Below are 23,982 nucleotides of genomic sequence, written 5' to 3'. Positions count from 1 at the left end.
AATTTCCACATGATAGAAATCGCATTTGACCTAATGCTACCAACGTTACAATTTTAATAAGAGTTTCTCATCTCTGTATTTCTGAATCTACTAAATACGACGGCATTTATTCAAATTACGTTACCAGATGGCGTCACTAGATACTGAATGTTTAAATCAGTTACATAAGAATATGTAACAAGTTTTTTTTTCAGTGCATACCGTGAGTTTTATTATCCAGCTTTATGCAATTAAAAACGGTAAGTATTTACGCTTTATAAATTTGAACATTTTTTTAATTATATATATTTGTTTGAAAAGAATTATTAACGGGAATATTAAGTTTTTTTTTATTAAAATAAGTAAGTAAATAAATAAAAAATTAGATTTATAAAACAAATATGTGTATTTGGTTGCAACATAACTACTTAAAAAATAGAAAGATTCGAAAAATTTTATTTGAGAAGAACTTAACTTATCTTTATATATGTATGTTGAATATTTGAATAATTAAAAAAAATTATGTTAAATAATTATGATTTAATTGTATATTAGAATTACCAGTCTTATTTATTAATAAATTAAATTAATGTATTTTACACTATTATTTTATTTATTTAAATTAGTAATTTAAAATAAAAGAAAGACTTAATAAATATATACATATGATTAACTCGTTTTATTTCTATTTTTCACCAGCTTGTAATTTTTATTTGTTTATTGGAGCAGCATTAATTAAATAAGTGCATTTACTATTACTTATAGAGAAAAAAATCGCTATTAGCTTTAAAATTTTTCTAAATTTTAAAACAAAGTTTCGAAATTATTCAACATTATTAGTTCAAAAAATTTTGTAACCATTGTGAAATAAAACTGGCATACTATTTTTCCAAAAATTTCGAAAACAGTTTTTTCAGCGCACTGACGATAATAATCAATTAAGGTATTAAAAAACATTGCGAATAATTTTTTATTTTTTAATTCTCGAACATTGTTTATTAATTAAATACAAGAATTGGAAATGTTTAAAACAGAACAGTATTTGAAAAACAAAAAAAATGTTTCACTCGAACAGAATAGAGAGAAAACCATCTCGTCCCAAGGGATATAATTCGATATTACTTATCGATTCGCAAAATTACCCTGAACAGCCTGCATATATTTTATGTGTAGTTTAAACAATAGTTTTAATAAATAAAATATTATTATCAAATATTATCAAATATAAATATCTGTTATTAATCCGCTTAGATTTGTTTTTCTAAAAAAATCAGTCTCATAGTTTAAATCGTAGTGCCGAATACAAGAATTGAAATTACCAACAACATAGAACAGTATTTGGAAAACAAAAAAATGTAACACTCGAACAGAATTTCAAATATACTTATCTCACATGAAAAAAAGAGGGAAACCCATCTCGTCCCAAAGAACATAATTCGATATTACTTATCGATTCGCAAAATTACCCTGAACAGGCTGCATATATTTTATGTGTAGTTTAAACAATAGTTTTAATAAATAAAATATTATTATCAAATATTATCAAATATAAATATCTGTTATTAATCCGCTTAGATTTGTTTTTCTAAAAAAATCAGTCTCATAGTTTAAATCGTAGTGCCGAATACAAGAATTGAAATTACCAACAACATAGAACAGTATTTGGAAAACAAAAAAATGTAACACTCGAACAGAATTTCAAATATACTTATCTCACATGAGAAAAAGAGGGAAACCCATCTCGTCCCAAAGAACATAATTCGATATTACTTATCGATTCGCAAAATTAGCCTGAACAGCCTGCATATATTTTATGTACAGTTACTAAAATATTCAGTCTCATAGTAAAAATACTGTTTAAAACATTATTAAAGCTCTTTTTCGTCTCTTAGACGTTGAATCGAAACATCACATGTCTATTTGACCGATTAGAAGCATCTGCATTTAAAAGAAGCAGATGTTGTTGTACTCCACTCATCGTTATTACTGCTTTCTGATTACATTTGTTGATTATCCGAGGAACCTGTAAATTACAATTTAATAAAAATGTTATATTGATTGCAATCCAAAATTGAAATTGTTATATTTTAAATTTAATTGCAATTTTAGTCCATATTTTTAATTAAAATTGAATCCGGGTTGCCACGCTTTTGCTGTTTCAAATTCCCTGACTTTTCCAGGTTAAAAAAAGGAATTTTCCCAGGTGTTTATAACGAAAATTATTCGAAAACATCAATAACTTCATTTTTAAATAAATATTTAATCATTATTTTTTTTATAGAAATTAAGATCTTCAAAAATTTGAAATTCAATAACATATAAGAATATTATTATAAAACATGCAGATATCGATATTTCCGAGTCTTCGACTCGGAGAGATCGCTTTCTTCATATTTTATATATTATAATAATTAAAATTGCTACTTTGTTACTCTAACTTTATCAAAAATTATTTTCCTCATTACGATTATTCATTTCTAGAATTTTCAACTAAAATTCTTCAATTTCTTTAAAATAATTTTGAAAAAGTTCTTTGTGAATTTTCAAGTTCTTTTGTTTACAAGTTAATTTTACGAAATTTCAATTATTCTGATATTCTTCAATTAAATATATTAGAAATTAAAAACTTCAAATAATTAAAAAAAAATTCTATTAAACTTATTGAGAAAAATTAATTCTATAGAATACTTAATCAAAAGTATGAAAAATTCAAAATTTCAAAAATTTTAATTTGAAACCTTATTAAAATTTAATTATTTCTAAAAATTGACGCGATAATGCTTTTAAATTAATTATTTTTCAATTAGTATCTAAAATTTTAACTGAAATTAATTTTTAAGTAAATTTTTATTATAAATTCTACCAATATTCAATTATTTAAATATAAACATAAATAATTTAGTTCTTAAAATATATAAAATAAAGGTAGTTAAATTATGTAAAGATTTTAATTAAAATTTTCGAAACTAATTAAATTTTTAAGGAAAAATTTTATTAAAAGTTTTGAAAATAATTGAACTTCTCTGAAGAATGTGATTATTTATTATAAAATATGAATTTTGGGAAAAATAAAAAATAATAATTGAATTATTGCAAATTTTATAGACAAATTTAATTGAAATTGTATTGAAAATAATTGAATTTATTAGAGAAATTAAATTAAGATTTTTGAGAAAATTTTTATTATTCTTCAAAATAATTTAATCATGTTGAAATACTTTTTTAATATTTTTGAAAATATTTGAAGTTTTTTGTGAAGAATTTGATTAATTATTAAAAATAATTACATTCTTGCCAAGATTTTTATTAACATTTTTTGGGAATAATTTCAATATTTATGGAGGTAATTGAATTCTGGTAAAGAAATTTTTATACTTTTGAATTTTATTATTTATAAAGATTAGGATTAAATCCTTGACAAAAATTTTATTAAATTTTATGCAGAATAATATTTCTTTTGCGAAGAATTTCAATTATTAAACAATTGAATTTGATTTCTGTGAAGAATTTTATTAAAATTATTTTTCAAAAAAATTGAATTGTTACGCAAATATTTGCATTAAAATTATTGAAAATAATTTTATTTTTTAAAGAAATTTAATTAAAAATTTATTTAAAAAAATACTTAAATTCTAATAAATATATTCTAGCAAAGGTTATTAAAATAATTAAATTTCTTTGATAAATTTTAATAAAATTTTTAAGAATAACTTTTTTCGAGCAATTTTATTTAAATTGTATTAAAAATAATTGAAATTCAGCATTGAGTTTGATTTTTATGAAAATAATTGAATCCCTGTAAAAATTATTATTATTTATGAAAATAATTGAATAATATATGAAAATAATATGTAAATAATTGAATTCCTTTGAAATTTTTATTATTTATGAAAATAATTAAATGTTTGCGTAGAATTTTATTAACATTTTTTTTACTAATTGAATTCTTTTAGGAGTTTTTATTAAAGTAGTATATATTAAGAATCACTGAATTGAGGAATGTTTTTGAAAATAATTAAACTCTTTGCAATAATTTGTAATTGCTTCAAAATTCAATTTGTTTCAGTGTTTTTAACTAAAATTCTTTTATAAATCCATTATTTTTAATAAAACTACATAAATATATATATTTAAAAAAATTTAACTAATTTTAGAAGAATTTAAGTTTAAAATTTTTTTTTTAAATCTAAGTTTTTTTATATTTTTTATTACAATTAATTTAAAATGGAAATCTTACAGTTTTATATCAAAATCTTTTGAAGTTCATCTACTTATGAAAATTGTAAACACAATTCTTTTAAAATTGACTTAATTTTGAAATATTTAAGTGAAATTAGATTTTAAGAATAAACACAATAACTTTAGAAAGCAACAATTTTCCAGGATACATATACTAACATACATAAATTCATTAAATTAGGGTCATTTTTGGATGTTATTGAAAAATTATTTAAACTCACCTGTCTTTTTTACAAAGTGTATGTCCTGATTATCATTAATATTTCACTCCGGCAAATCGGACATTCTTTGTTAGGTGGACTGGTAAAATGATCGTTGTTGGCACACTCCTCGCAAAGACAAATATGCCCACAGTTTACAATAACATAATTTGGTATGTTTTCGTAGCAAATTACGCATTTGCTGCAATTTTAATCTGCATGAAAACAGAAAATAAATTTGTTATTAGTTACATTAACACCTAAAAGTAAATAATTTAATTTAATTGAAGCAATAAATATTATATTCGTTACGTATCTACTATTTTTCGATATCTTTCAAACAAAATTTACAAACTAAGAAATCCTTAGATGAACAGTAAAATGCCCTAGTCAACTCTACTCAATATTTATTATAAAAATATATTATTATAAGATTATTTAATTACCTGCATTGATGATGTTGTTTTGGGGAGCTTCATTCACGACAATCATTTCTGGAAGAATATATAATTTTGAAAAATATTAGTAAATATTTTTTTATTATAAATATTACATTTCAAAAATAATTTATTTACCTTCATTATTACGTTCCTCTTCAATAGGAAGATTGGGTTGATTGGCAATGATTTCTGAAAAAAACGAATTTTTTAAAATAGATTAAAAATTTTTTTAAGTTATAAATATTTATATCAAAGAAATTACCTCCATTATTCCCTTCTTCAACAAGATTGGGCTCATTGTCAATGATTTCTGAAAGAAATTATTAGTAAAAAATTTTGTATTAAAAATATTAAATTTTAAAAATAATTTATTTACCTCCATTATTACGTTCCTCTTCAATAGGAAGATTGGGTTGATTGGCAATTATTTCTGGAAAAAAATCGAATTTCTTAAAATAGATTTAGAAATTTTTTAAAATATAAAGATTTATATCAAAGAAATTACCTCCATTATTCCCTTCTTTAACAAGATTGGGCTCATTGTCAATGATTTCTGAAAGAATGTCGAAATTTTTAAAATATTTTTAATTTTTAATACAGTTGTATAAGGGGCCGTACACAAACTACTTAAGGCATATTATCAGAAATTTTGACCCCCCCCCTCCCCCATCGTAAGACATTTTCTATACATTAGCGCCATTTTTTCTGCTGTTTGTAAGATTTAACTTGACCCCCCCCTCTGCCCCCTTAAAGTCTTACGTAGTTTGTGTATGATCCCTAAGAGAAAATTTTAGCACTTAGAAAAGCATATTTGTTATTATATGCATAGATAATTTTTAGCTGCAGGTACACTGAGAAAAATTTCTGCAAAAAATAGTATTGAAATACTCAACGCGCTTCACATACCCTTCTGTCGTGAGTTTTTGTTATGAAAACATACTGAACTCGCTCAGCAATCATACCAAAAAAGCGTTATCTCTACGAAATGAGTATGATGTTTTCACCAATGGCGTATGTCATATAGATGTGAAAAAAGTATGGCTATAGTTCATACTATTTTATGCAGAAATTTCTCTCAGTGTAGCTGATATTTAGATGTCGCAGATAAGCATATTAGCTGTAATACCTGTTAGTAATTGATATTTATATAACAGGAATTAGACTTAGCTAAGTTAGGTAATCATTAGCTGTTTTTGTTAACTCTTTATCTCTGTGTTTTTTCAATAGTGAAAAAATGTATAATGGCGAATATACTTTAGGTATGTTAGTGTATTCTATAGTAAACTTTTGACCACTAATAGTTAAAAAAATTCTACAAGTATATTTTGGAAAAAATATTTCATGGGGTGTAATTAATCAAAGTGAAATTGAAGTATTAAAACAATTAAAAAATTAGAAGAATGTAAGATATTTCAAATCATCCGTTATAATTTGAAAAATCTTTTTTTTTCTATTCGTATATTATTTTTAGCATTAAGTAGTATTTATATTGTAAATATAATGTAATAAAAAATTGAATTACCTCTATTATTATCCCCTGCTTCTTCTTCTTCAATACGATTATTAGCATCAATTTCGTCATCTGCCGCGATGTCAATAATAATTGCTGCATCTTCATGCATGTTCGCATTATCATTACCTTTAGTTTAAAAAATTTATAATTAGAAAATTAATTAAAAGAATTAGGGTTGCCACAAAAATTTAATTCAGTTTTTCCCTGACTTTTCTATGATTTTCGGACAACATTTTGATATTTCCCCTCACCTTAAAGAATTAGATTCACTCTAAATTTTAAAATTCAAAGCTTTTGAAATTTAATAACTTATAAGAATATTACAAAACATAAAGGAATTTCTTTATGTTTTGTAATAATTAAAGATGATCGAGTGATAATATCATTATTTTATATTATAAAAATATTGTAACTATAACTTCTCAAAAATTATTTTCATCACTTCAATTCATTTATTATTTTCTAGAATTTTTAAATAAAATTCTTCTTTAAATCCAGGAACTCAAAACCGAATGTTTTAACAATTATTTATAATAATTATGCAAAATACCGACATGTTCCCCTGCAGGGCCCCGTTCTCTATTATTTCCAAAAAATTACAACCCGAAATATGCTTTTCTTTTTGAATATAGTGTATTCTACGAAACCTCTATTTTTTCCTGGATGATCTTAAACTTTTTCAAAAAAAAAAATTAATTCTACAGAATCGTTAGTTAAAAGTCTAACAAATTCAGAATTTAATTAAACCTTTTCAAAATTTAATTATTTTTAAAAATCCACGCTAAAATGCTTTTAATATTCAAGTAACTATCCAAAATTTTAACTGCAATTAATTTTAAAATTAATTTTTATAAGAAAACTATAAGAATAAAATTATTTAAATAAGAAATAATTAATTTATTGAATAATATTAAGTTTCTTTTAATTCAACTCTCTTGGCGAATTATAATAAAAGTTGAAGAATAATTACATTTATCGATGGAATTGAATTAAAATTGTATAAAAAATAATTGAAATTTTGTGATTAGATTCATTATTTATAAAAATATTTGAATTCCTAAAAAGAATTTTATTATTTTTCAAAATAATTGGAAGGGATATTACCAGTTGGGTAGAAGTGACAAGCTTTGAGCAGCTCATTGCTACCTGACTCCTTTGAATAACGCGTTACTCCCTTTATTTCATGGAGCCCTTCAATTATTTTGAAGAGATTTATAAAAAATTTGTAAAAAAAATAAAATTCTGTTAAATTTTTATTATTTAGGAAACAGCTTACATTTTTTTGTAGAATTTTATTTTAATCTATTTAAATAATTAAATTCTTTTGGAATATTGTATAAAAGTAGTAGATATTGAAAATCATAAAATTGATGAAAATTTTTGAAAATAACTCGAATTCTCCTGTAAACCAATTATTTTAAGTATTAAAATAATGAATATATAAATATAAATTAAAAACGTCTACTAATTTCAAAATAATTAAAATTAAAATATCTTAAAAAATTAGTTTGACAGAATTGTTAATTAAAAGTATTAAAAATTCATATTTTCAAAGTCAATAATTTGTAAACTTTTTAATATTCGATTATTTCTAAAAATACTCGCTATAATGCTTTCAAAAACCAATTATCATCTTAAATTTAAACTCAAATTAAATTTTAAATAATTTTTCATTAAAACATTCTAGGAGAATTCAATTATTTAAATACAAAAATAAATAATTTATTGAATAATCGAAATTCTTCAATGAGTTTTATTATTTACAAAGATAGTTGAATTTCTAAACATAATTTTATTATTTACGAAAAAAAAATCTCTGTGAAAAATTTTATTTATTAAAAAAATTGTGGAATTATTACGAAGAAATTTTAAAGAAATGTCAATAATTGAATTCTTGTAAAATTTTGCCGAAATTTAACTTTTTGTAGTGTTTTAAACTAAAATTCTCCTATAAATCCTTGATTTTTAAAAATTAATTAAATATATATTAAAAAATTTAACGAATTTCAGGCGAATTTAATTTACTAAAATTTTTCAAAAAAAAAATTTCAAATTGAAACCTTTTTAATTTTATTTATGTATTTTTCACAATTGTAAAAGTACCTCTTTTAAAATTTAATTAATGGCTTATAAGTCAATCAAAAAAGACACTAAAATTCAAAATTTTCTTATAAATTATAAAAATTAAATTTTTTATAGTACTTTCAATAAAACTCTTTGACTTTTCCCTGACCAATTATATTATTATATATTATTATTATATTACCATCTTCATCTGGAACAATAAGTTCAATGAGGTCATCATTCTGATAGTCGGCCTCCAAAAACTCGACATTGCTTTCGACGGCGATGTATGAGGCGTTGGTCAAAAAATCTTCAAGTGACAATCTCCTTGCCTCCAAATTATTCCACGCTCTCATTATTTGAGATTTTAAACCACGATTTATCAATTTGGAGCACTGTACTCCATTTCTCCTTTCAGTTACTATCTTCTGCTTATCAAGGAAAAGTCTGCTTTGTAGAGAAACCATTTTTCCTAAAATATGAAATAGTATATAGGTAAAAGACAACGTTATCGCTTATTCAATCTTAGTAGGTACTTTAAACTACATACAAATTAAATATTAATCACGGACTATTAATTTAATTAGCCAGAACACATTAATTTACTAATTTTTTGATCAATTAAAAATTTAATAATTACATTAGTAAAAATTGGACTTATTAAGATTTGAAGAGTTTGTTCCTTAAGTTTTTATTGTTGTATAATCAAGTAATTTTAAATCAATAAATTAATCTCTAAAGTCGAACAATATCTATGCAAAAAATGTTAGGTTATGTTTTTATTTCTTATAGTTAAAACAAATAAATTAATTTTTATCACAAATAATTGTTGTTCAAGTCTTCGTTCATCCAAAATATTCAATGAAAACTGTAGACTTCGCACTCGATAATTAATTTTTAAAAAGTAGCAAAAAGTAGCTTTCAAACTTAAAACACATGTAGTAAAAAAGTAGATATCGAAAAATTAAACTTGACGACCAAATTCAATATTTTATTTTCCTGACTTTTTCCTAATTTTTATGAAAAATATTAACTTCTTTCTTGTCCTGCTAATAAATTGAATTCCTGCAACGAATTTTATTATTCATGAAACAATTTAAATATTTAGAAAAATAATTTAAATCTTACAAAGTATTTTAGAAAAATTTTCAAATAATTGATTTCTTTCGACTAATTTTATGCAAACACTAATATAAATAATTAAATTCCTGAGAAATTTTTATTATTTGTGAAAAAATTAAATTTTAACGAAGATTTTTAGAAAAAAATTTTTAAATTATTGAATTCTGTTTGGAAATAAATAATTTATTTCTTCTAGAAATTGAAATTAAATTTTCAAGAATAGTTACATTTTTTGAGCAATTTCTGTAAAATTGTACTTAAATTTTCCTAATTATTGAATTCCTGAGAAGAATTTTATTATTTATGAAAATAATTTAGTAGTTGCAAAAAATTTTATTACAATTTTAAAAAAAAATTGAATTCTTGAGAAAAATATTATTATTTATGAAAATGTCTGTAAAAAGTTTTGTTATTTTTTAAAGTAATTGAATTCTTGCGCATGATTTAATTAAAATGTTTAAAAAGAGTTGAATTTTTGTGAAAAATTTTGTTATTTTTGTAAAGAATTGAATTCTTTATAAGAATTTTATATACATTGTTTTAAACTATTAATTTTTTCGAAATATAATAAGTATTATAAAAATTTTATTTTAAATAATTGAATTCTTGTGGAAAACTTTATTTGTGAAAATAATTGAATTTATTGATTAATTAATTTAAAATAGTATTACAAATAATTAAAATTCTTCGATGAGTTTTAGTATTTATGAAAATAATTGAATTCTTGCTTAGTATTTATAAAATTTTTTAAAAAAATTGAATTTCCATGAAAAATGTAATTATTAGTGAAAGTAATTGAATTATTGTGATTGTATAAAAATTTTGTTAAATAATTGATTTATTCGAAATTTTTTTGAAAATGCTATTCTAAATTAATTAAATTACCGTGGAAATTTTATTGTTTATGGAAATAATTGAATTTTCTTAAAGTAATTGAATTCTTTTGTGAAATTTTATGAAAATACTAGATATTGATGAATCTTGAATATTTTTTGGAAAATAATTGAATCGTTTTAAATTATTTGATTATAATTTTGGAGAATAGTTTTTTGATTTCTAGCATTAGCGAAAAAAGTAGTGAAAATTCTTAAAAAACAGAAATAGTAGCTTTTAGTCGCTGAGATCTAAAAAAAGTAGCCAAATAGTAACATAACGTAAAAAAAAGTAGTAAATAGTTGGTTTTAGTAGAAGAGTGCAAAGCCTGATTTTATTAAAATCTAAAAGAATAATTGAAGGTTTTAGTATTTAAAATCTAAAAAGTACCAAAATAGTAGCATAACATAAAGAAGTAGTAAATAGTAAGTTTTAGTGTATAAGTGTTAAGCCTGAAACTGGTTTAAAATGTATTTAATTAATAATTAAATTTTAATCTAGATAAATCCAACATAAACATAACTTATAATTCGTTAACTTTAATAAAAATAAAAACTTGAAATATAGAGTACACGAAAATGACTAGTGTAAATTTTCTGAACTTAATAATTAATATATAATACTTACTTGTAAAACTCCATATTTCTTCAAAGTTGCCAATTTTTGATGCTAGACGGTTTCTATACGGTTGAAAGATGTTGAAGATGCGATCATATTGACGATGTATTGAAAAACGATGCGGTTGTACGCTTTGTATCCACTGTGTTGAAATGTAATCCATAAAATTATTAACACCTTCATTCTCGTTGTTAATTTTAGTTTGGATGTGAAATAATCCAATTCTAATTTGTTCTCTTGGTAGCATCGGTAAAGCCAGTACGGAAAGAAATGTCGTTCGAATTTCATCATTATCTGCCCAATCTCTCGTCATTCCAACTTCATTAGCTTTCTTATAGAGTTCCTAGGAATGAAGATTAAAAAATAACAATATTAAAGATTTTATACCAGATTCATAATAAGAGATTCAGAAATAAACAATTTTTGGAGCATGTTATGATTTATCAGATGACTATAACAGGGTTGCCACGCTTTTGCTCTTCAAATTACCAGACTTTTCCAGGTTAAAAAACAGAATTTTCCCAGGTGTTTATAACGAAAATTATTCGAAAACATCAATAACTTCATTTTTAAATAAATATTTAATCATTATTTTTTTTATAGAAATTAAGATCTTCAAAAATTTGAAATTAAATAACATATAAGAATATTATTATAAAACATGCAGATATCGATATTTCCGAGTCTTCGACTCGGAGAGATCGCTTCCTTCATATTTTATATATTATAATAATTAAAATTGCTACTTTGTTACTGTAACTTTATCAAAAATTATTTTCCTCATTACGATTATTCATTTCTAGAATTTTCAACTAAAATTCTTCAATTTCTTTAAAATAATTTTGAAAAAGTTCTTTGTGAATTTTCAAGTTCTTTTGTTTACAAGTTAATTTTACGAAATTTCAATTATTCTGATATTCTTCAATTAAATATATTAGAAATTAAAAACTTCAAATAATTAAAAAAAAATTCTATTAAACTTATTGAGAAAAATTAATTCTATAGAATACTTAATCAAAAGTATGAAAAATTCAAAATTTCAAAAATTTTAATTTGAAACCTTATTAAAATTTAATTATTTCTAAAAATTGACGCGATAATGCTTTTAAATTAATTATTTTTCAATTAGTATCTAAAATTTTAACTGAAATTAATTTTTAAATAAATTTTTATTAGAAAATTCTACCAATATTCAATTATTTAAATATAAAAATAAATAATTTAGTTCTTAAAATATATAAAATGAAGGTAGTTAAATTATGTAAAGATTTTCATTAAAATTTTCGAAAATAATTGAATTTTTAAAGAAAAATTTTATTAAAAGTTTTGAATATAATTGAATTTCTCTAAAGAATGTGATTATTTATATAAAATTGAATTTTGAGAAAAATATTAAAATTTTGGAAAATAATTGAATTCCTTCAAAGAATTTTGTTTATAAAAATAATTGAATTATTGCAAATTTTATAGACAAATTTAATTGAAATTGTATAGAAAATAATTGAATTTATTAGAGAAATTAAATTAAGATTTTTGCGAAAAATATTATTCTTGAAGATAATTTAATTACACTCGACTCTCGGATCTTTTGCACCTATGGGACCAAATCCTCTCATACCTTTTACCAAAACAAATGCCATGGTAACGCAAAACAATACTATATGTATAACCAAATACGTAAATTAATGACAGTGTTTATGTTTTAGTTTTAATATTTACATTTATAATAATTAAAATTTTATTATAATTTTAATCACATAATGAAGGAGCTATTATAATTTACTTTAGATAACCAAAGTTATCGTGAAATAAATGTTTTGACACTGACAGTTATTTATTTATTGAATGTAAAAGGTAAAAGGTGCGGGAGAAAAAGTGCAAAAGAAGCGAGAGTGTAAAAGATCTAAGTGCAAAAGATCCGAAAGTCGAGTGTATTTTGAAATACTTTTTTATTATTTTTGAATATATTTGAAGTTTTTGGTGAACAATTTGATTAATTATTAAAATAATTACATTCTTGCCAAGATTTTTATTAACATTTTTTGGGAATAATCTCAATATTTATGGAGGTAATTGAATTCTGGTAAAGAAATTTTTTATATTTTTGAATTTTATTATTTATAAAGATTATTAAATTCTTGACAAAAATTTTATTATATTTTATGGAGAATAATATTTCTTTTACGAAGAATTTCAATTATTAAACAATTGAATTTGATTTCTGCGACGAATTCTATTAAAATTATTTTAAAAAAAAATTGAATTGTTACGCAAATATTTGCATTAAAATTATTAAAAGTAATTTTATTCTTTAAAGAAATTTAATTAAAAATTTATTAAAGATAATACTTTAATTCTAATAAATAAATTGTAGCAAAGATTATTAAAATAATTAAATTTCTTTGATAAATTAAAAAAAATTTTTAAGAATAACTTTTTTCGAGAAATTTCATTTCGACTTTAAGGTGCAAAAAAAGTCGCTTTAGTCGATTTAAAATAGAAAAAAAGTCGAAAAAGTAGTTTATTGAATTCAGTGTCATAACAAAAATTTTATTTCTTATTCTTAAAACTTGAATAATTTCGTTAAATAATTAATATTTAAATACTTCTTGTTTGTTTTTATACGGGAATAAAATTTAAAAAAATGTCTATTTAAAACCTTCTGAAATTTAATAACTTCTAAAAATTACAATTTTAATTCTCTTTAAATTCAATTATTTTCTACAATTTTTAATCAAACTTCTTTTCGAAATCAATTATTTTTAATAATTTTCAGAAAGTTCTTAGAGAATTCAATTATTTAAATACAATTTAGAATATTTTCAGGATCTTAATTTTTGGGTCCTTTGAACCCAAGGTCACAATATAAACAGATTTATTATTTAAATACAAAAATTCAGTTCTTTATAATAATTCTAACTGTCCCCTGTTTTTTAAAGTTATTCATTAATTTTCAATAAATTATAATAAAGAAATTCCTAAAATTAATTTTTCAAAAATATTTTAAAAATAATTTATAAAAGATAGTTTTTCAATTGTATAGAATTGAAAAATTTTCAAAGCAATTGAAATTTGGTAAATTAAATTAAAAAAAATATTTGAATTTTTTAAGAACTTTAATTATTAATATAAACGCGATTTCTCCAAAATTTTAATAAATCTAAAAAGTCATATGTCGTTAAAATGTTAAAAATAATTGTAAAAAATTTTAATATTATTATTTTTTGTATGTATTTGAATTTTTGGAAATTTTTATTTAAAAATATTGAAAATAATTGAATTTTAAAAAATTAGAATGCAAAAATTCTAAGAATTATTTTGATCAAAAATATTTTAATATAATTTTTTGGAGCTAATTTTTATTAATTACCATTTTTTAATTTACACTTGAAGATTTTTCATTAAAATTTTGGAAAAATCAATTATTTTAAAAATTTACAATTAAAATTCTTTTAAAGTTTATTTTCAAAAATTTTTATTAAACGCTTTCAAAAAAAACAATTATTTTCAATTAAATTTTACAAAATTTTAATTATTAAAACTCTTTTTTATTGTAAATTTTGAAAATTTATTTAGTAATTTATAAAAATAGTTGTTTTGAAAAAATTATTAAAAATTTTAGGAAATATTTGAATTTTATAGAAATATTTGAAAATATTTGAATTCTTCCGAGAAATTCAATGAAATATATTTTGAAAATAATTGAATTCCTGCAAGGAATTTTACTTTTTATAAAGATAGTTGAATTCTTGCGAAGAATTTTACCATTTATAAAAATAATTTAATTGTTTCGAAGGATTTATTAAGATTTTAGAAAATAATTAAATTTATTCCAAACATATTAAAAAATGCTAAATTGCTCATTAAAAATTGCTAAATAACTTTGATATAAAAATTCGATGTAATTTACGCTCTATTTCAAAAAATTCAGTTAAATGGAAATCCCCTTTTGTTAAATTTGAACTAACAATTTGTATAGGGGGCCGTACACATAATACGTCACGCGAACAGGGGGAGGGTCAAGAGATTTGTGACTACCTATAGAAAAAATGGCGCTAATATATGGGACAGTGTGTGACATGGGGGGAGGGGGGGGGGTCTAAAATAATCAAAAATCGCGTGACGTATTATGTGTATGGCCCCTAGGATATTTGTGCCTCCTATTAAAATGATAAATTTATTAATTGAAACTCATTTAAGATGACTATAGTTTACCTCATGGAAATGATGCAGACTTCCTGAAATCGTTGCATTTGGAAATTCTGATTGTAAGCTTTCTTGCAAGTTTCTTCCATAACTTGTAACGACAGAACGTATAGACATATGCGGAATGCAGCGTCTTATTTGTTGAAAAACTTCGACATAACTTTGGCGGAAATCTGAAGTCATCAGTGCCCAGATGCAAGGAATAACCTACATATTTTATTATTATTATTTATTATTATTATCATTATTATTATTGTAAAAAAGCAAGGGAGTTAATATACAAAAAGTGGGTTTAGAAAGTAAAAAAATGTACTGATGGTGGGAATAATATTGATCCGCAAGAAGTTAGAAAAATGTTGTTAGATAAGCTGAGTATCGAACTCTGTCGATACACAAGAGCCTTCAAGGAATTAGTTAAATGTAAATAGTATGTTTCATAGTTTATAAATGTCTATTATTTAATTTAGTTGTAAAATTTCTGTGGTTTTTAATTTATTTAATGGTAGTTTGTTAATTTATGTATGGGAAATATAAAAGAATGAAAAGTCATACATATGACATCACTAAATCTGAATCTAAAATCAAATACACAAACATTCAATTATTTTCCAAAAAATAAAAATTTCACTAAAATTCAATTTATAAAATAAAATTTGTACAAATTTTTTCGAAAAAATCAAATGTTTTAAAATTTGGCAATAATTTTCTGCAGTAATTCAATTATTTTATAAATTTTAAAATTCCTTTCATGTATTTAATTATTTTTATAAATAACAATATTTATCACATGAATTAAATTATTTAAAAAAATTTTAATAAAATTCATTGCAATTTAAAAAATTTTTAATGGAATAATTTGTATATAAGTTAATTTAATAAAATTTATCGAAAGAACGATATTATTTAAAAACAATTTTGACAAAATTCTACAAGAATATTCAATTATTTTTTGAAATAATGAAATTAAAATCAATTATTTCTATAAATAATAGAATTCATTGCAGAAATTTAATTATTTTTAATACAATTTTAATAGAATTCCTCGAAAAATGTAATTATTCTTAAAAATTGTAACGAAATTTTTTGAAAGAATTCTTTTTTAAGAAACATTCATTTTTTCAATAAATTATTAATTTTTGTATTTAAATATTTGAATACTGGTAGATAATTTTTGAATAATAAAAGCATTATATTTTGAATTTTTTAGAAATAATTAAATTTTGAAAAAATTTCAAATTAAAATCTTTAACAATATGAATTTTTCTACTTCTAACAATTCTATAAAATTAAATTTTTTGAAATCGTTTAATTGAATTTTTTTTAATTATTTCAAGTTTTTATTTCCTAATTGGTATGTAATTGAAGATTGAAAAATGTTCGAGTAATGGAAGAAATTTCGTACAATCGAATTGTAAACAAATAGATTTGAAAATTATCAAAGAAACTTTTACAAAAATTATTAAAAATAATTTTTGAAAAGTTACTGAAACAATGTTTTTTTAATGTAAAATAAAGATTTGATCTCTTGGTCACCTTTAATTATTATAAAACAGGAAGAGAGAGATTCGAGTCAAATACTCGGAGTGAATCGATTTCTTCATGTTTTATAACAGTACTTTTATAAGTTGTTTAATTTCAAAAAGTTTAAATTTGAAATTTTGAAAATCTTAATTCCTACGGAAAAATAATAATAATTAAATATTTATTTAAGAAAGAAGTTATTAATATTTTAAAATAATTTTCCAATTAAAGAAATTTGTAAATAAATGCAATAAAACATTTTTTTTAGTATTTAATAATATTTTTAGACTAAAACAGAATATTCGTTAGAGTCAGCAAAGAAATAAAAATTTTGTCTGGAAATCAGGGAAAAACAAAATTAAATTTTTGTGACAACCCTGTCAAATTAAAATATTATATAATTTAGAAGAGTTTAAATTTTGTTACAAAATTTATCATCTGATCATTACTTACGTAGCCGTTTTTGACGCTCATAATTGTTAGGAGTTGTTCGCATTCTATATTGGCCGGAATCGCCTTCTTCGATACGTCTATGTATAACTCTGCGTTTAAGAAAAGGTCTGCGACAAAATTCGGATCAAAAATAACAAGTGATGGAACTATTTCCTCTGTTGTTAACTGGAATTGAAGGGAACCGTTGTTGTAATGTCGTAAATGATTCCATTCTTCACTATTTAACAGCCTGGCATATGATTCTATACTGACAGGATTTGGTGGCACATTTTGCACTCTCCACCGGTTCATATTCGCTTGCATATTGTTAAAAGGCATACCAATATGTGCATTTCCGTGGCTTAAAAAATATAATATAAGTATAAAACTTTTTATCGTTCCAAGACCGCCGTATATATTTAATAACTGAGTCAGGATTTCTCAAAGGGATCACCAAAATTTAAAAAAGAATAATAAAATGTAAATAATAAAACACAATACTTACAAATTTCTAATGTTATTATATATTTCTCGATTTCCGTGGGGTTGATTTCTCGCAGCATTGTACAATTCTTGGCGAAAAACTCTCTCCTGCTCTTCCCTTCTATTGGGTGCATGTGAGTGGGCAGAAGTAATAAAAAATTCTCCATTCTCGTTAAGAGTACCGCGACCCGCGCAATGCATGCTCCTATGTAATCTGCATCTGGTGGATATCACGTCAAAACTCCACCCAAAAAAAAAATGTTGTCCAATTATTCCCAAATTTTTTTTATGATATGCCCTATAGGTTAGTAATTTATCATATAAATTTTTTTGAATTTTATAAAAAATTGTCCAAGGGGGAGGGGGTAGAAGTTCTGAACTTTTGCGTGACGCGCTCCACTTTGATTATTTCTTATAATTAGAGGAAAAAATTTAAAAAAAAATTAGAATATGGGTTTTTTAGATTTTTTCATGGGCTTTCGAATGGCAAAGTCTATTTTAAAAAATTTTTTTATTTTGACATAAATTTTGAAAAAATAAAAATAAATTTTCACTTTTCGCATCTTTGGGTTCATTTTTTCTTTTTTCTTTTATTTTTAAATGAAAGCTGAGCTTTTTTCTGATGAAATACTTGTTTTTCAAAAAACCGTTTTTTTTTGTTTTCGAGAAATGAATTTTTGAATATAGCGCATCACGTCGTCGCGCCACAATTTAATTTATAAAACGTTACAATGAACTATTTTTTGCATTTTACAGGGTTGAGACTGACATTAGAACAATATAATGCCTGCATTATAGTTTTTTTTTATTTTTTTAAATTAAAAAAAATATTTATTTTTTTAAATTTTTAACAAAATTTTTTTGCAATTTTATTTTTAATTTAATGCCTGTATTTTATTTTTCTGTTCGCTTTTTTTTACTTTAGAAATGAAAATAACTAAATTGTAGGCATTAAATTAAAAATAAAAGTCTAAAAAAAATTTTTTTTTAATTTTGTTAAAAATTTTAAAAAATAAATATTTTTTTTAATTTAAAAAAATAAAAAAAACTATAATGCAGGCATTATATTGTTCTAATGTCAGTCTCAATCCTGTAAAATGCAGAAAATAGTTCATTGTAACGTTTTATAAATTAAATTGCGGCGCGACGACGTATATATTCAAAAATTCATTTCTCGAAAACAAAAAAAAACGGTTTTTTGGAAAACAAGTATTTTATCAGAAAAAAGCTCAGCTTTCATTTAAAAATAAAAGGAAAAAGAAAAAATGAACCCAAAGATGCGAAAAGTGAAAATTTATTTTTATTTTTTCAAAATTTAGGTCAAAATAAAAAAATTTTTGAAAATAGATTTTGCCATTCGAAAGCCCATGAAAAAATCTAAAAAACCCATATTCTAATTTTTTTTAAAATTTTTTCCTCTAATTATAAGAAATAATCAAAGTGGAGCGCGTCACGCAAAAGTTCAGAACTTCTACCCCCTCCCCCTTGGACAATTTTTTATAAAATTCAAAAAAATTTATATGATAAATTACTAACCTATAGGGCATATCATAAAAAAAATTTGGGAATAATTGGACAACATTTTTTTTTTGGGTGGAGTTTTGACGTGACATCCACCATCTGTAATACCTGTTGCAAAAATAAAAATTTTTTTTTTCTTAAATCCTTTTGTTAACAATTCAATTGTACAAAATTTCATCGATTATTCAGAAATTCTTCAATCATATATATATATATATATATATATATATATATAAAAGAAAAGAAAAAAATAAATAAAAAATCATAAAAGAAAAAATATTAAATTGTTCTAAAGGACTATACATCAATTTATAACAATAAAATTAAAATTTATTTTAATGTAAATAAAAAACAGAATTATCTAAAATAATAAAATCATAATAGTTATTAAGAATTGAATAATAACCAATCAACTTTCTCGATGCAATTAGTTATTGCAAGGTCAACAATTTTTTCCCGATGTTCATGATGAAGCTCATTATGTATCGAATAAAATTTTAGAATTGATCGTCCTTCTTTGGACTCTTTCAGTGTACACGTAACTGTCGGTAAATTTAATGCTTTTAGCATTTCTCTTCCAACAAACGATCTATCAGTCTCATTAAAAGAATTGTCTGTTTCACTTGCTTCCAATTCGTTCTAAAAAATTTAAATTTCATCAAAAATACGTCAAATACAAAGTACACAAAAACAAAAGAAACTTATTTGTTATAATTTTACTTTATACAGTCTTATTACTATATTTATACAATAAACACTTACTGCATGAAGTGTCAATTCCGAAGTTCTTACTTCAGGTGTTTTAACAGTGTCTAATTTTTTTTAAAATGCTCTTCCCAATATTTTCTAAACTTGACTTTCCGACCAACATCAGGTATTAGAATATCAATATCTTCCTTTTGAAGATTTTCGCAAGCTATCAAATCGATATTTTGAAAATACAAAAAATAAAAAATAGAAAAAAAAAAAAAATAAAATAAAATAAAAAAAAAATAATAAAAAAAAAAATAAATAAATAATAAATAATAATAATAATAATAATAATAATAAATAAATAATAATAAAAAAAAAAAAATACAAATAGTAAAATAAAAAAAAATTATTTTAAATACTGCAACATATTTTTACATACACAGTAAAATATATAAATTAATAAATAAAATAACAAGGTTGACACAAAAATTAATTTTTCAATTTTCGTTCACAGTCAAATATTTGCGCAGGCGGAAATTTACAACTGGCGCGGAACTGGCATTCTACCGCCCAACGGCGGACCATAGAGTGCCGTTCTGTCGTAAATTGTTTTTTCTTCAATTTTAAAAATTTATGTGAAAAAAAATTATTTTCCTGATCTCTTGACATTTTTTTGACTTAGGACAAAATTTATTTTTATATAATATTCAAAAAATTCTTGTGATGAGAAACATTTTGATCGAATTTGGAGGTTATGTATACTTAGAAATTTTCACGTAACTAATTATTTTTATCAATAAGATAATTATATCGATGTAGATGAAAAATAATGATTATTAAAAAATAAACAGTTTTTTTGTAATTAATACAAATAATAATTTATTCTACGGTTTTTTTCGATTTGCTTCTGCATGGACATGACGCGCGCTGAGTTGTTTCATTTCATTGAAACTGTACTGCCGCTGCATCTCGCGCTGCATTTACCTTTAAAAATGTTTTGAAGGGATTCTAAATCCCAAATCCTAAGAAGATCGTCCATCAGGCATTAATTTCAATAAAATAAAAATCAAAATGAAACAGACAAACGCCACCAGTCCAAACGCCTCGAAGGTTACGACGAAAAGGAACGATCAAGTCAGTTGCTGAAAACTCCAATGAAACAGAGTGTAAGGCGGGCCACTCATGCACCTGCCGATGCAAAGAACCCCCACATGTGTCCCTGCGCTTTCGCTAAGTTCAATGTGAAATTGACGTAAACTCCTACGCGCTTATTTTAAAAACGCAAATATATAACTAAAATAATTTACTAGAATGAAAATTAGTCTACTTATTTTTAACAACTATAAAACTACTAGGATATTTTTATAAAAATATTGTTCTTTAAAGATAACATTAATTTTAATTTCAAGCTTAAATAAATTTTAATTTTATTAATTATAAATTAATCAAAATTTATTTTTAATTAAAACAATTTTTTTCGAATTCTATATGAAAAATAAGTAAATACCTGTTTTTTATTTTTTTATTTGATCAAAATTACGGAAGTTGCGATTTTTTTTAAATTTAACGTCTTCAGAAGCAGATTAATTTTGAAACACTTTTTTCTCTGTTAGAGAAAAAAAAAGAGCTATGTGTGTTGAGTGTTCAATTTGCTTTTTTTTCAGTGCACAGGGCAGTTTAAAAAAAGAAGAAGAAAGGACAGGAGGAAATATATGTGGAGAAGAAAAGTGGTCCCTGCACACTGCCGTGTATATTAAATTCTTTTCAGTCTAGACTATTTTTTAAAATTTTTTTAAAGCATTCCATTTAGTCAATTTTTTATTTACTTTTATTTAAGGGGTTACGCCACCCTGAACGCATGAAAATCGGATGGTTTTTTAGGAATTTTTTTGATAAAACTGTTTCAGGTAGGACTTCTTTACATTTATTGATGCTTTAGTACATATATTGAGCTTTATAAATATTTAAAAAAAAATTGTTTTTAATTAAAAATGGCGGAGATATAACTATTGGCGTGGATCAATTTTTCCGGAGCACTCCTTGATGGTGTACATGATTGGCAGTTCAATTTTTGTCAGAAACAAGTAAAACAATATTTTTCTTAAAAAGTGATAAATTTTGAACAGAGTGACGAAGCCATTTTAAAAAAAAAAATTTTTTACGCAAATGGAAGCACTTCAAAAATTGACATTTTTTTTTTGGCTAAAATTACCGTATAAAAAATTGGATAAAAAATTTTCAAATTATTCAATCAAAAAAATCCCACGTCACTCTGTGGAAAATCTATTTAGGAAGATGTATATTAATTTTCAAGTCAATCGATTGAATAGTTTTTGAGTTATCGTGTACACCGTCTCGAAAATTGTGGTTTCGAGAAAAACGCAAAAGAAGAAAAAAATGAACTTTAGTGTATTATAACTTGAAAATTTTTCAATTTACTATTTAATCAGCAATTCCTGGGCCATAATTTTTTTTATTTAAGAATGGAAGGGATACAATGAAAAGGACCCTTCCTAAATCATGAAAGGGCCCCCTAGACCATTCGAAAATAGAAAGTCGCTGCTTCCAGCAGCTCTCGGCGCGTCCCCACCGCGCTGACTTCTAATGACCATAACTTTTGTAATTAGTGAGACATTGTCTTCGGCGACATCTCAAAATATTCGTTAGAATATAAACTTTGAAATTAAGCAAAAAAAAAAATAAATTTTTTTGAAAATTTCAGGGTGGCGTAACCCCTTAAATTTTCTAATTTTACGGTTCCGTGTGGCCCCTAATCTGGCGCCGAAGTGCAATCAAGAGCCAGGGATCTTTAGGGGTGACCCAGAAGAGGTGATGTCGCGAAGGTTGATCCCATCGCCACAACGTGGGCTCAGCATCCATCGAGGGAACAACAAAGTGGACTGTCACAAACTGTGATGCCACTTGACAAGTTAGTTGCATGCATACTATTTACTATAATATGTATTTCATTTTCATTAATCAATCTTTTCCTGTTTAAAACGTTTTTTAAAAGAATTTTTTTAATTTGAATTAGCAGAGTAAATAATATACTTGATTAAATTATGAATAAATATTTTATTTATGACTTTAAATTTCTAAATTTGCCAACTCCCTTCTCTTTCTTCCAAAAAAATGCCAATTTTTGATAATTTTCGATAATTTCAGATTTTTTACCAAAGAGTCGAGACTATTTAATAAGTAAAGTATTTTCCAAAAGCCCAAAAATAATGAAGCTAAATTCCATAAAAGAGAGGAAAAAATGATGAATTTTAAGGGGGGAAACCACATTAGGAGGTTGAAAAAATCGATTTTTTTTTATTGCATAAATCGTTAGCTTAGCTATTGAAAAATACGTTCTCAAAGTTTTAAAGCAAAATTTGCATTCCTTTTAGTATTACAAGCATAGACCCGAGCGCTCATCGAGTACATAGGCCGCAAGCGATACCGCGCGGCCTTTATTAAAACGCGTTTTTCTCGAAATGACATTTTTCATATTTGCGTGCGCTCTAACTTAAACAAATATTTACCAATCATTTTGAAAATTGGTAGTTGCATTCTTTATAAAATTACGAAGAATATGAACCAACATTTGAGGTGTTATCACGATTTTAACGGTGTTTTTTTAGGTACAATTAGTGAAAAAAACTTGTGAAAATTTAAAAAAATTCAAACACCTTCAAAAATTTGTAAATTTCATTATTTTTACCTGGATTGAGGTTCATATTCTTAGAAAATAAGTTAAAAATGTAAGACAAGAAAAAAATTTGATTTTAAATAGAAATTAAAATTGCTAGACTGCACGCAAGCCGAGAAAATATATTTGGACCATCAGCGGTAACCACTGCATAACTGCTTCATTTCTCATTAAAATAAATCAAAAAAATTTGTAAACATTGTTCAAAACATAAATAAAAAGATGCTTAAATGTTATTAAATTTTAAATGATTCTTCCCCCCCCCAAGAAAATCTTAAAAAATCCATAAAAATGAGCCTCCTAATGTGGTTTCCCCCCTTAAGAAATTCGAATTTTTGATAATCTTTGATAATTTTAGATTTTTTACCAAAGAATCGATACTAT

General features: G+C 23.4%; 1 protein-coding gene across 1 annotated transcript; it reads right to left on the bottom strand.

The window, feature by feature from the left end:
* Nucleotides 1-1,092: 1,092 nt before the first annotated feature.
* On the bottom strand, nucleotides 1,093-21,250 carry LOC122503219. The gene is made up of 14 exons (XM_043613681.1): nucleotides 20,889-21,250; nucleotides 17,713-17,910; nucleotides 17,229-17,568; nucleotides 15,264-15,461; nucleotides 11,058-11,391; nucleotides 8,638-8,907; nucleotides 6,381-6,497; nucleotides 5,364-5,411; nucleotides 5,235-5,288; nucleotides 5,121-5,168; nucleotides 4,994-5,047; nucleotides 4,865-4,912; nucleotides 4,440-4,633; nucleotides 1,093-2,002 (listed from the first exon to the last, which is right to left on the bottom strand). Exons 2-13 carry the CDS (start codon nucleotides 17,889-17,891, stop codon nucleotides 4,629-4,631), a joined length of 1,695 nt encoding a protein of 564 aa, XP_043469616.1. The 5' UTR covers nucleotides 17,892-17,910; nucleotides 20,889-21,250; the 3' UTR covers nucleotides 1,093-2,002; nucleotides 4,440-4,628.
* Between the last annotated feature and the right edge of the window lie 2,732 nt (nucleotides 21,251-23,982).

This window comes from Leptopilina heterotoma, unplaced genomic scaffold, assembly GCF_015476425.1.
Source record: "Leptopilina heterotoma isolate Lh14 unplaced genomic scaffold, ASM1547642v1 Lhet_248, whole genome shotgun sequence".
Taxonomy (NCBI): domain Eukaryota; kingdom Metazoa; phylum Arthropoda; class Insecta; order Hymenoptera; family Figitidae; genus Leptopilina; species Leptopilina heterotoma.
This window is presented reverse-complemented; position numbering and strand designations above follow the sequence as displayed.

Bases quoted from the DNA above. Each gene is read 5' to 3' on its own strand.
- LOC122503219 (XM_043613681.1), bottom strand. From the start codon at position 17,891: ATGCATTGCGCGGGTCGCGGTACTCTTAACGAGAATGGAGAATTTTTT. The intron at 11,392-15,263 runs GTAAACTATAGT...CTTCATTCCTAG, and splicing joins GTCTGCATCATTTCCATGAG to GAACTCTATAAGAAAGCTAA. The intron at 8,908-11,057 runs GTAAGTATTATA...TTCATATTTTAG, and splicing joins AGAAATATGGAGTTTTACAA to GAAAAATGGTTTCTCTACAA.